This window comes from Talpa europaea (genome assembly GCF_964194135.1).
Source record: "Talpa europaea genome assembly, chromosome: 7".
NCBI lineage: Eukaryota > Metazoa > Chordata > Mammalia > Eulipotyphla > Talpidae > Talpa > Talpa europaea.
In genome coordinates this window covers 53,995,626-54,009,075 of record NC_140074.1, presented here as the reverse complement: position 1 = coordinate 54,009,075, position 13,450 = coordinate 53,995,626, and the positions used below count along the sequence as shown (strand labels likewise).

The 13,450-nt window shown below is 36.9% G+C and overlaps 1 protein-coding gene across 9 annotated transcripts in view; it reads right to left on the bottom strand.

The window, feature by feature from the left end:
• The window catches only part of TGFBR1 (transforming growth factor beta receptor 1), a gene marked incomplete at both ends in the record, with an annotated part of 48,334 nt that overhangs the window by 9,542 nt on the left and 25,342 nt on the right, over positions 1-13,450 (bottom strand). For 3 of the 9 annotated variants that reach the window (XM_084237634.1, XM_084237636.1, XM_084237639.1), the window contains 2 exons: positions 3,207-3,437; positions 8,589-8,819. The exons of 1 other annotated variant lie outside the window; for it this stretch is intronic. In XM_084237634.1, the coding sequence (XP_084093760.1) occupies positions 3,207-3,437; positions 8,589-8,819 (462 nt within the window). Of the gene's footprint in view, positions 1-3,206; positions 3,438-8,588; positions 8,832-13,450 lie in introns of all 9 variants that reach the window. 5 more of the 9 variants (XM_084237633.1, XM_084237635.1, XM_084237637.1 and 2 more) reach the window with 3 other exon arrangements.

Below are 13,450 nucleotides of genomic sequence, written 5' to 3'. Positions count from 1 at the left end.
ATGTTTTTGCACATATTCTTGTGATCCTCAAAGTAAGCCCCTGATTCTTAAGGCAAGAATAACTAATCCCGTTTAAGAGACAAGAAATCATAGTTCAAACATGGTGATTTTACATCCACACAGATAATAGCAGAGCTGCGACTATTCAGTACACAGTTAGAAGAACTAACTTGGCTCAGGTTAGGTCTTGACAGCAGGAAGGGGGGGGGGGGAGAAGAGAAGGATCTGGAGTCCAGTGACTCCCCCAGTAGTGTCCCCTATTAGTGTGGGAGAAAACTGAGCGAGCTTAAATGAAAAAAAATGTGAACTTTTATGACAGACTGTATATAAAATTCATAAAGAAGCCAGATAAGACAATTATGATTCCAAGATTTCCAGCTTAGAGAAACATAAAAAATAGTGGTATCATCGACACATAGGAAAGCTGAGACAGGAAGTAAAATGTCAGGAAGAAAAATGGCTGGGACTGAACCCAGTTTTACACAAGGTGATGTTGAAACTCAACAACTAGGATTGTGCATTCCAAAAGTTCATTTGTAAGCTGATACATGAAACTGAAATGTGCTTTCCCCTGGGAAGCATGGTAACAGTTCTGGCGAGGTTTCTAGGCAAGGCTGGCACACAAAACTCTATTTTATGCAGAGGTAGCTGAAAAACCATATGTTTCATGAAATCATGAAAAAAAATCAAAGAACTGTAACAATCCTAGGAAGCAGCACTATTCAGTAACAGATGCACACTTGCAGTCATTCGGACCTGGAATCTAGGGGCTGGCTGTTATCAACTACATGACCTCAGAAAAGTTTCTCAGCCAATGAGTCGGCTTCTTTTCTACAACAGAATCTCAATTTGCAATACTGCTAAGATTTCTTAAAATAGGTTAACAGATTTTTCAAGCATTTAATACAATGCAAAGCACACAGAAACTTAAAATAAGCTATTTTCTTCACTATTAGTTGTAAAACAAAAGGAAAAAAGCTACCATATTTTGAAGGTTGTTACTCAAGGGAAGTTAGAAGAGATTAAGGAACATGATTTTAGAAGATTCTGGAGGGGGTGGTTCCTGGGTACTTTCAAAAAGATTTAGAGGGCCTCCCTGGTGGCGCAGGGGTTAAAGTCTCAGCACTATCAAGCTATCACCAGCCACTGCAGCATGAGTTCAATCCACAGCCAGGGAGCTGACCCACATGGCAGAGCAGACTTCTGTCTTGCCCACTGCTCCCCTCAGCAGTGTATTTCAGCAGATCTGCCTGTTCTGTTCCCCACTCTTTCTCTAGTGAATCCTCTCACCCCCCACACCTCTGGCCTGCACCCCAGTTCTTGTATGCATAAATAAAAATAAATAAATCTTTAAAAAAATATTTAGAAATTCACAATGCTAGTTCTTTATAAAATGGATTGATCATAAACTTATAAATTGATTTGGTGCCAACCTGTACCATTTTTTTCCCTTGATACAGGTGTATCACTAGTTTTCTTTACAGATTTAAACAATAATGAATTCTAAAAGGCTTACATAGTAAGAAATACATAGGAACATAGGTGGATAGAAGGGAGATTTTCTGAGGTAACTGACAAGAGACAAAGTCAAAAGAATACCTAAGAGACTTAGCACACAGGAAGGTTGTCTGAGGTGAAACTGACTAAGTCAGGAGGATAAAGTAAAAATGAACTGTAGTGAAGGTGCTAGCTTTGAGGGGAAAGTCCATTAACTCCTAACAAAGAAGAGAGGAGGAAGTAGGGAAGAGAAAGTTGTGTTAGCTAGTTCCTTTGGTGACCACCAGATGACAGCACCGGCATGGTTGCTGCTTGAGCAAACCAGAAGACAAAAGTTCAGACCACCAGCAGCAAAAGAATTTTGTGCCAGTGTGTTGCAATTGAAAATATGACTAAAACATGGTAGGGCTGGTGAAATTTGGGCCCCCAAATGAAGATTTGAAAGGTACCATCTTTAAAAAAAGTTTATAACAGTTTATAACAGAGTTTGAAATCATGAACATGGGTAAGTTCTTTAAGAAAGTGAGAGAAATTTCTAAAAACAAAGACCACTATTAAGAAATAATAAAGTCTAGAGGCACAAAGCATTATAAAGCTTGCTGAAAGAGTTGAGGGAAAAGCTAAATTTTATCCAAGGCAGAAGAAAATGAAAATGAAGCACTTGTTCAGACTATGGCTACCACTTTTTTTTTTTTTTTTTTTTGCTTTGCTTTTAAAGTAAGTAACAATGAATTGGCAGTAGCCATTGGCAATCACTGCCTACATCCATCACACCCACTACTGCAAGCACATCACAGGAGATAAACAACGGATGCCTCCTGCTGTAGGACAATGTATATGATACACAGGAAATACACAATACTGTTGGGAAAACAGTAAAACGGAATCAGAGTTAGTCTCTAAATCTATCAGTTTTCAAGTAATACTATGAAGCAATCCACAGCCTTTGCAGCATGAGTTCGATCCCTGACTGGCCAGGGAGCAACCCACATGGCAAAGCAGACCTCTCTTGTCTCACCTGCTGCTCCCCTCAGCAGTGTATACAGTCAGTCTGCCTGTTCTGTCCCCCACTGTCTCTGCTGAATCCTCTCACCCCCCGCATCTCTGACCTGAACCCCAGCTCTTGAATGCATAAATAAACAGTCACCATTCAAACTGACTTTTCCTTGACTTTGCTTCCTTCAGCATATGATCTGACCCTGGTCCTCAGGCACTTATGTTACAGGCAAGAAAGTGTCCACACGGGTAATTGAGTTTATATAAAAAGTTAATTTATTTAGACCAGGAAACTTAAAAAAGAATACACTGAGACTCTTTACTATACCTATTAATAAGGTTATTAGCATGTATCTGGATATCCTAATGGTCAGGAAGACATGAAAAGAAATATCTGGGCCCTACCTCAAAAATATGAACAACCTAAGTTTATAAATTTTTTTCTAAATTATGAGCATACTCAATAACTAACTATCCAGAACCAAAATAACGAAAGTATATGGCTTTTTAAATATAGCTCTTTACATTTTAAGAAACAATCAGAGATTTAGGAACATGTTGCTAAGAGTCAAGAAAATCTTTAAGAAATTTTTGTTTCTAAAGACTTCATATATTCTAATTGACTTAAGGGGTCTTAATCTACAAAACATTTATTTCTGAACAAATTTGACAATGTTTACATTGTACTGAAAGAAGAAGCAGACGTATCTGACCTTTATTGTCTGCCGCTATAAATCCCAAGATGTTTTCATGACGTAACATTACAGTTTGATAAATCTCTGCCTCACGGAACCATGAACGTTCTTCTCTAGAAGAAAAGATTTTAACAGCAACTTCTTCTCCTCTCCACTTTCCTCTCCAAACTTCTCCAAATCGACCTTTGCCAATGCTTTCTTGTAACACAATAGTTCTTGCAATTGTTCTTTGAACAAGCAATGGTAAACCTAAAGATAAAAAATAAAGAATAAAGAGTATGAATAAAGAGTATTCAACAGAACAATCAACAACAGTATGTATTTCTAATGTCATGACAGGTGTTAAAGAGTAATCCAGGAGCACATAACTCATTTAAGTTCTACCTAATTTAAGTTCTACCTACCACCAGTTCTCCCTGGTGGCGCAAGAGTAAGACGCAGCACTATGAAGCAATCCGCAGCCTCTGCAGCACAAGTTCGATTCCAGGCTGGCCAGGGAACAACCCACATGGCACAGCAGATCTCTCCTGACTCGCCCGATGCTCCCTCAGCAGTATATTTCAGTAGATATGCCTTTTCTGCTCTCTACTCTGTCTCTGGTGAATCCTCTTACCCCCCCACACCTCTGACCTATACCCCAACTCTTGTATGCATAAATAAATCTTTAAAAAAAAAAAAAGTTCTACCTTTAAAAGAATTTACAGTCCCATTGAAGAGAAAACAGGCAACATTTGCAAAAGCAGTAAGGAATTAAAAAAAATAATAATACAAATGAAAGAATCCAGAAACTCCTGTCTTGAAGGTTAAAGCAGGTTTTATACAGTAAGCTGAACTGATACTATACAGAAGGGACAGAAGCGAGAAGAGAAGCAGGTGAGGTGTGTTTTAGTAGGATAATATAAACAAAGACAGAAGGAAATGAACAATGCACTGTAGGGATCCAGCTCAGATAAACAGGATGTGTACAGGAAAGCAATGAAAGAGAAGCTAAGCTGTCACCAGAATGTGCAGATGACCAGACTCATGAAGACCAATGAAATTAAAGATTTCTGAAAAATGGTGATGAACGTGGAGAAATCTGAAAATCTTATTTTAGAAAGATGAATCTGGTAGTGGTTTTACTGATGGAAAGAGAAAGGTATGAGAATACAAGAAACACTGAATTAAACGCTTAACCTTTAATATATTAATAATTCTAACTTTACTATATCAGTAAAAATTATCACAAAATCTATTTCAAGAGAAGCAATTTACTTGTTAAGAAGAATTGGTTATCTAGACAACATTAGTATCTTAAAGATTGAGGCCTAAACACTTACCTTTGTAATGAGACATTGGCATTTTCTCCCTCAATTAAACTTGCTATACTCTAAACGTATATATTTTCAAGTATTGCTACACTAACCCATTTACAGAAAAGAATTTATTAATAGTATATAACATTTAAGTAACACCATATTTGGGACTATCCCAATTCACTTAATATATCATTTCCATGGACTAAGGCGGAACCATCTTAAATTATACTGACACTGACAATTAAAATGTCAGTGCATATCATGTTCTAAATAGTATTTTCTTTATATGCTCTATTATACATAAATTTGTGTAATTTATAACCTATATTCAGATTTGCTTGCTAGATCATATAAATCCAATGATTGTAAATGAAATCATCTGTTCTCTTTGCTTTCCTACTATGAAAGTCTTACAAATCTAAATGTTAAGTCTTCACTTTAAAGCAATGAGAAGTTTTTCTATTTTCATCTTTTAAATTTCTCAAATGGTTCCTTTCCTCCCCTTGCTCTATCATCCTCATCTCCTGCAAAGGAGTCAAAAGTCTAATTTAAAATGTTTCATGTTGGGCCTCCCCGGTGGCGCAGCGGTTGAGCGCTGGGTTGCGAAGCTGCCCGCAGCCTCTGCAGCGCCGGTTCAATCCCTGGCTGCTCCCTGGCCACCAGAGGAGGGTCCCACATGGCGCGCAGACCTCTCCTGCCGCCCGCTGCTCCCCTCAGCAGTGTACTTAGGTCCTTCTGCCTGTTCTGCTCCCCGCTCTGGCTCTGGTGAATTCTCTCACCCTCCCGCGCTTCTGACTGTACCCAGTGCTTGTATGCATGTATGTATAAATCAATCAATCAATAAAAATAAATAAATTAAAAATAAAATAAAATAAAATGTTTCATGTTTATAAGGAGGATGCTAGTTAAAAATAGACCTGTGAAAAATCCTTTTTAAATCAAGGGCTCTTATGAATAATCGATTCATAAGTATGTTGTTTAATGAGAAACTAATTTACTAAATTTTTTTCAAATCTCTGAGTAGGGTCATGCCACGTGCTTAAACTATACTTAATCTGAAGTTAGAAAGGCAATTAACAAAGCAGAAGGGGCAACTGCAAATCCAATAATGTTTAACACATTAGGACTCATGTAAACATATGGTCAAGAAAGGCTAACAGGACAAGGAAAATTTTTGTCTTCCTCATCACTACTGATTTCTAGACACAGAACTAAAATTAAAAGCCAAATGTAGACGCATATTATCTATATTTTGTTCAAATATCCCACACGAATACCTAAGTATTTAAAAAAAAAGGTAATGTTTCTTCTAAAGAAAAAATAAATGGGCCCACTTTAGATCTCCATATTCTCTACTTCACTTATCTGTACTTTTCTTGCGAAAACTTCAATAGGAAATAGGATCCAAGCAGTTTCACATGCAGTAAACAAGAGAAATAAAATCTGAACAACATTCATACATTACAGGAGATCATAAACATGAACAAGACTTTCAAAAATTGGCACACACGTGCATGCTCACGCACATTTTATAACCTAAAGACAGCTTAAATACAGGCACACTGCACAACCTGTAATTCAAATTAATGCAATAGGGATTAGGTGAGCTTTAAGATTAGAGCTGCCAGAACAGAGTTCTCTATTGTTTTCCCTGCACTTCCCAAGTTAAAAGTAGTGTTTGAGAGAGCTAAGACACTTCCTCCATTATGGCCATGATATGGAGCAGTAAACCTGTGATTCATAACATGAAATGTTCAGTTTTACCTTTTCCTCAATGAGTGAAAAGAATCACAAGGGGCATTATGTATAGACATTTTACTTAAGAGGCATGAATCACATGCACAAGATGGCATTAAGGATTTATAGTAGGAAGAGAGATGGCATTTTCTGATGTTTTTCATAGAAGATAGCTTCTGTCCAGATAAAGCAACTCAGTGCATAATAAACTATGACAGGAAAAGGAGCCCTTCAACTAAGTTTTATACAATACAGCAATCTGATATTGTCTGTCAGATTTTTCTTCCAAATTATGTTTTCAATAAAAATAACACCTGTCATTTGGACATAACTTTACAATTTACCAAGTGCTTTCACACAAACATCTTGTCTCATTTGAACCTCACAACAATTCACTGACATGTACAGGGCAGGATTCACTACTTTGATTTTAAAGATTAAATAACTCAGGGTGGGCATCAGCTTACTGCCCAAAGCCACACATTTTTTTGCAAGGCAAAGAAAGCATAAAAGGAGGGGCGGAGAAGTTTTCTGATAATAGAGCTGTGACCCCTGATAAATCTAAAAACATATATACAGCAGAAAAATAATTTCATTCTTTATTTCATGTCTATGTCTGAAAAGGTAAAAATAAATGTATTATTATTCAAAAACCAATTGCCATCCACACAGCAATTTTTTTTAATCCCTCTGGCAGGCTTGTTTCCCTTGAGCGCTGACGGGCCATTGTGCCAAGAGGCAGGAACTGCCTTGATTTCCCTGAAGGTTAAGTTTAGCAACAAGAGCAGAGGTCCAAGAGATTAATTCCAAATAATCTGAAACTGCCCTGCTTTTCTGTGATTTTGGTCCTTGTTATAGATTTTCTTTTTTATTTTTTGGGTGGGAGGCATGGCTGGGGGTGGGGTGAGGGTATACAGGATGACTTCCAGAATGAGCCACATCTTTGTGAATATTGGAATAATGCAGTATCAATGGAAAACTCCAAGGAAACCCTAAAATAATCTTTCTCAACTCCCACATCACGCTTGTTCAAAGACTATCACATCTTCAGTTCTAAGGCTGCTCCATTTCAATTCAACCTCTCATCGAATCCCCTTCTAACAACAGTCTAAGGGTTCCCTGAGGGCTACTAAGAGATCTGGGCTCTAATGCAAATCTGTATGTGCCCTGGTAGTCAGGGACACAACTCAGTGACTATAAATTCAAATTTATAGTCAAATTTATAGTCAAATTCCATAAAAGATGGTTTCAGGGCATAAAATTAGTTTCTTCATACTTAAATGAATGAACAGATTTGCATCTATGTCAATATATATTCATTTCCTTAAAACAGACATGTCATTATATGAACTTTCTGTGTCATCACATGTGATTTGGTGCTATTCCCCCCCAATTCAAACTTCTACTTCAATGTTCATTTAGTCAACTGATCATAAAATGAGTGAAATCTATATTTTATCCATATAGCCCTTACGTAAAGTCGATTTACACTTCAAATAATGTATCTCATTTAAACTTCTAACAACTTTATCACTACCAAGAATATCAGTTCCATATATCTCATGAGGAAATAGAAGCTCAAAGTCAGAGAGGCATGAATAACAAAGCTTGCACTAGAGTCTAGATCTCTTAATTTCTAGCTGAGCATTAAACTGCAATATTGTAGAGGACAAGGGTCTTCCCTCTCTGTAGCCTTCGAAAGCACACGCAAAAACAAATGAAAAATTAATTCCCTTTGGTTTAAACATGAAAACACTGCTATGCCAAAATCCACTTTAGGATGATTCTGGCAATTGTTTATTTTTGATCTCACAAAAATCAATAAACAGAACAGAGAAAATCAAACATCACAGAGGCCATGATCCAAAAAGATATATTAAATAACAAGGTTGTTAGACATTTTTCTAAAAGCGAACACTGAGCTAAAGAGAGTAATTTCATATATTAAAAAGAAAATTAACCTTCATAATTACAAAAACACTTTGCCATGCATACTTTCAATACAAAAATAAAACTGCTAAACAATTCTTAACAGAATGAATAGAGATCACTTGAATACTTTTGAATTTTATCCTCACCTATATGAGAATAATCCATATTCCTTCACCTCAGAGTGTTATGAGAAGCAAATGAGATTATATAGGTGAGAATACTTTAAAAGTAAATTCTAATCTGTCTAAACTAAACTAGCCACAGTGAGATACAGACCAAGCTTAGAGACCTTTATTAGGCTTGAAGCTGGATTAGTGTTCACATTATCCCAAGTTTTAACAAACTAAGTCAACTGGCTTAGTTAGCCAACTAGTAAACAGCATAGATAATTTCTGAAAGACTTCTTAAGAAAATGGAAAAACAATTACATTACCTGATCCAGACCCTGATGTTGTCATGTCATAAATTAAATCTTTTAACGTTGTGCCCTCTGAAATGAAAGGACGGTCTAATGAAGGATCCTCTTCGTTGGGCACGCGATGGTGAATGACAGTACGGTTATGGCAGATATAGACCATCAACATGAGTGAGATGCACACAAAACAGACTGGTCCAGCAATGACAGCAGCCAGTTCCACAGGACCAAGGCCAGATGGTGGCTTTCCTAGAAAACGACCTCAAGTGAAATAAACAACAACAAAAATATGCTGTAGGTGGCATCCAAAATTTCCTAAGCCTCCACATTTTCTGCAGTTGGCCACTACCACGATTAATCATAGGGCCTCATTACACCAGCTCACAAGGCTCAAACCACAGCAAGCAAATCTTTCGGTTTTCTCCCACTAGCCCTCATTTATGACCACCAGTTCTGTCAACATCCACTTACACTTTCCTATATTTTTCAGCCATCATCTAAATAACAAGGCTGGCTAGCACCAACATTCTAGGACATACCCATTTGTCATTCTTAGGTCACTAAAAAAGGAACCAATAATGTGGAACAAATTCCTGGTGTCTTTTCTTTTTTTAAAATAACATTAGCTTGTCTTCTTATTCCAAGGGCAGAAGAAAGGAACAATGTATAACCACAGATAAGCATAAGCTATAAAAAATTATCAAACAGCCTCACTGCCCCCAAAACAACACATTTGTGTGTGTCTTTGCCAACTTGCATCATGCAAAATATACCATTTGTTTTGTTTTCTCAATGGCGTTTGCATGCATATATTTTCTAGTCTATTTTAACCACTTGAGCTTCTAATTCAAGACCATATATTTTCTTATACTCTTTTGAACATTAATATTTTCCACTGTTTCAGAAATACATTAATTATTTTGGCATTCATCCTAAGCTTTGCTGATTTACTACAAACCATGATCTTCATAGTACATTTTTTTCGTTCCTGACATTATTTGGATTGACTTCTTATGATACAGGATCCTAATTCAAATAATTTATTTCACAAAGAATGCATGGGTGCTTATACACTATTTACGTTATTGCCTTTATATATGAAAAATCTTGACTTAACAATCGATATATGATGTTCCATTGCCTTCTGATATTTGAAAAGGAAAAAAAGATAAGCTTTTAATTTCCTCTTATAAGTAACTAGTGTTCACCTGCACTGAAAGTGAAATATTTTTTCCTTATCTTGAAATCAATTTTTTTTCATTACATATATTTGAGTAAGAAGTTTCTTCATTAATTTTGCATAGTTTTCTTCTCTCTTCTGTCTACTCTTATGTCTTTTTTTGAAATAGTTACACTAAACAGTTTGGACTACCTAGATCTGTACTCCGTATTACTTAATTTCCTCACCAACTGTCTTTCTTTGAATTATAACAATTTCTCAAGCTTGTCTTGCCTTAAGCTTGTCTGACACTTAACTATAAAATTACAGGATCCAGTCTGCTATTCACTTTCAATACTGCACTTCAAAAATAATTCACCAATTGAGCTTTTTCATCTGAAAGCAATTTTTAACAACTGTGAAATGTTCTCATTTCATAGAGAGCATGAACAACTGAAAACAGGCCTTGGGCTGTCTGAAAGTTCTTCCCTATCATATGGTAAGTCTTTCACAGGATGACATTTATTCTGATTTACCCAGCTCAGTTTCACTTCTTTTGAACCACTGAACCTTACCATTTGGTAATATTTTTGCTGTTTATCAGGCAACTGGGAATGGAGAATTTATGTATGTCTAGTATTAGAAATTAGCTCTAATATGAGAAGTGAGTTCTTCACATGGTTTTATGAATCTCCATTCAGGTATTTCAAGCCCAAACAATGGAAATGGGTAATTCTGGAATTATCATTTTCTTTTTCGTTTTACAACTGCAGGTGCCTACATAAAAAACCAGAGAAATTACAATCTGACAGAACCTTGTTATGGGGGGCTTCCCTATCATGTTGACAATTTAGTTTAACTTCGCTTAGTTTAACTATCACCTGAGGTAGGTGGAACACCACCTCCTATGACTAGGAGGTGGGCCCTCTTACTAGGGTACTACTTCCTACTTTCATTAATTAATGGCTAGACTAACTGCAAGAAAAATGAGCACAGGCACCTGCTTCAGTGAGCACTGAAATCAGGTGCTTCCTAAAGGAGAACTGAGAGTTAAACTCTCATTTTTTGCTTAAGAGGTCCCTTCACATCTTTTCTTTTTTTAAAGATTTATTTATTTATTTATTTATACAAGCACTGGGTACAGTCAGAAGCTCGGGAGGGTGAGAGAATTGACCAGAGCCAGAGCAGGGAGCAGAACAGGCAGAAGGACCGAAGTACACTGCTGAGGGGAGCAGCGGGGACGTGGCAGGAGAGGTCTGCGTGCCACGTGGGACCCACGCCAGCGGCCGGGGATTGAACCAGCACTGCAGAGGCTGCGGGCAGCTTTGCAGCCCAGCGTTCAACCGCTGCGCCACCAGGGAGGCCCCCACATACTTCTTTTCATAGTTAATCAGATTTCACTAGTATGATATCACCGATAATAAAAACTGCAGAAGTTCCTTACAAATGTAGGCATGTGGGTGATAGTCTTCCACTAATTCTGATAGAATTAATACAGTTTTCTCCTGCTTTTATATTCCTTTGATTATCGCAATAGGAATTTGAGGAAAGTTACTGAAAAATTAAGCACATGTGTTCAAACTGACATGTAAGCCAGAACCTTAACATTCATCTAATCCTAAATTATGAAGCATTCAAATAAATTCCTAGCACTGCCAGTACATTTTAAAATGTATTTTAATAAATATGCAAACTTACTATAAAAGAAAAAAGTTATGGGAATGTAGTATATAGCATGGTAGTGACAATAGTTAATACTGTACTGCATATTTGGAAGTTGCTGAGAAAATAGGTATTTAAACTTTCATCCCCCCAAAATTTCTGTAATTATGCCTGGTGATGAAAGTTAACTAGACTAAATGTGGCAACCATTTGACAAATAATCATTTGACAAATAGTGATTTGACAAATAATGGATCATTATGTCATACACCTGAAATTGTAATGTTATGTCAATTATGCCTCAATAAAATAATTTTTTTTTTCAAAAATCAACAGTTAAGTGTTGGTGTGGACCAGAAGAAACGGGAATTCTTGGTGTACTGTTGGTGGGAATATAAACTGGTACAGTCACTATAGAAAACAGTATGGAAGTTCCTAAAAAAAAAAATTAAAAACAAATCTACCTTATGATCCAAAATTCCACTTCTGGACATATAGCCAAAGGAAATGAAATCAGGATCACAAAACAATAGATGCACACCTATGTTCACTGCAGTGTTATTCACAATAGCTAAGATAAGGGAACAACCCAAGTATCTTTCAAAAGATGACTGGATTTTAAAAGGTGTATATTTTAGATCCCTTAGATTGCTGTTTATGTACACATACATGCATGCATGCACATACACACGAATATTTTTTAGCCATAAAAAAGAAGGAAATCCTGACATTTACAACAATTTGGATGAATGTTGAGGGCATTATGCAAAGTAAAATAAATGAGAGAAAGACAAATACTGTTTATCACTTCCAAGTGAAATAAAAAAATCCAAACTCATTGGAACAAACTAGAATACAATGGTGGTTAATCAGGAGCTGGGAGGTAGGGGGCAAAGGAGAGATGTCAAGCAAAGGGTACAAACTTTCAGTTATAAGATGAATAAGTTCTAGGGCTCTACATACAGCACAGTGACTACAGACCGTGTGCTATAATTGAAAGTTGGCAAGAGAGTAGAAATTAAATGCTCTCACCACAAAAAAGGAAATAATAATCATGTGATAGATAATCTGTGGGGGGGTGTCATGATTTTGCAACAGACAGGTGTTTCAAAATCAACACACTGTACATCTTAAACTTACACATCATTTTATGTTGATCATATCTCAAAAAAGCTTGAAAAAATGTTAACATTACAAAAGACAAAGATGGATTGTGGAGATATTCTAGATTAACTAAAGTTAAAGAGAAATGACAACTAAATGCAATACCTAAGTCTAGATTGGATCCTATACTAGAAAGGGAAAATGTTATAAATGATGTCATTAGATCAAAGTGAAAAAATTGGCATATGAACAGTAGATTGATAAAACTGTACATCAGTGTAAATTTGTGAGGTTGATAAAAAAGTAAAATAAAATGTAAGCTATGGGTGAAGAACCAAAAACTTAGAAATTATATATAGTAATTTATAGACAAAGATCATAAGACAAGGTAGAGTTGCAAAATGAAGGCATCTGGATTGTTTAGTGCTGCTGTCAATTCCTGCCCATTATGGATTGCTTTAAAAGGCTGGAGTAGGGCTTCCCTGGTGGCGCAAGGGGTTGGTCACCGCACTGTGGGGTGGTCCGCAGCCTCTGCAGCACGAGTTCAGTCCCAGGCCCGCCAGGGAGCAGCCCACATGGCGCAGCAGAACTCTCCTGACACGCCCACTGCTCCCCTCAGCAGTGTACTTTGGCCAATCTGCCTATTCTGTTCCCCACTCTGTATCTGGTGGACCCTTTCACCCCCCGGGGGGTCTCTGGCCTGTGTCCCAGCTCTTGTATGTATAAGGAGGTAAATCTTAAAATTAATTAATTAATAGGCTAGAGTATCATAAGAGGAAAGTATTCACTCTGAGGACAAAGCAGAGACATTACTGCAGTGAAATGTATCAGAATTTGCTTTTAAGAGGCTACCCTCTTAAGCATTACAGAGTTCAGAGAAAGTTTACCTTGAAACTACTTTCTCAACCAACATACACTCAAGAGTCAGGATTTTAGCTTCTCATAACTACAACTA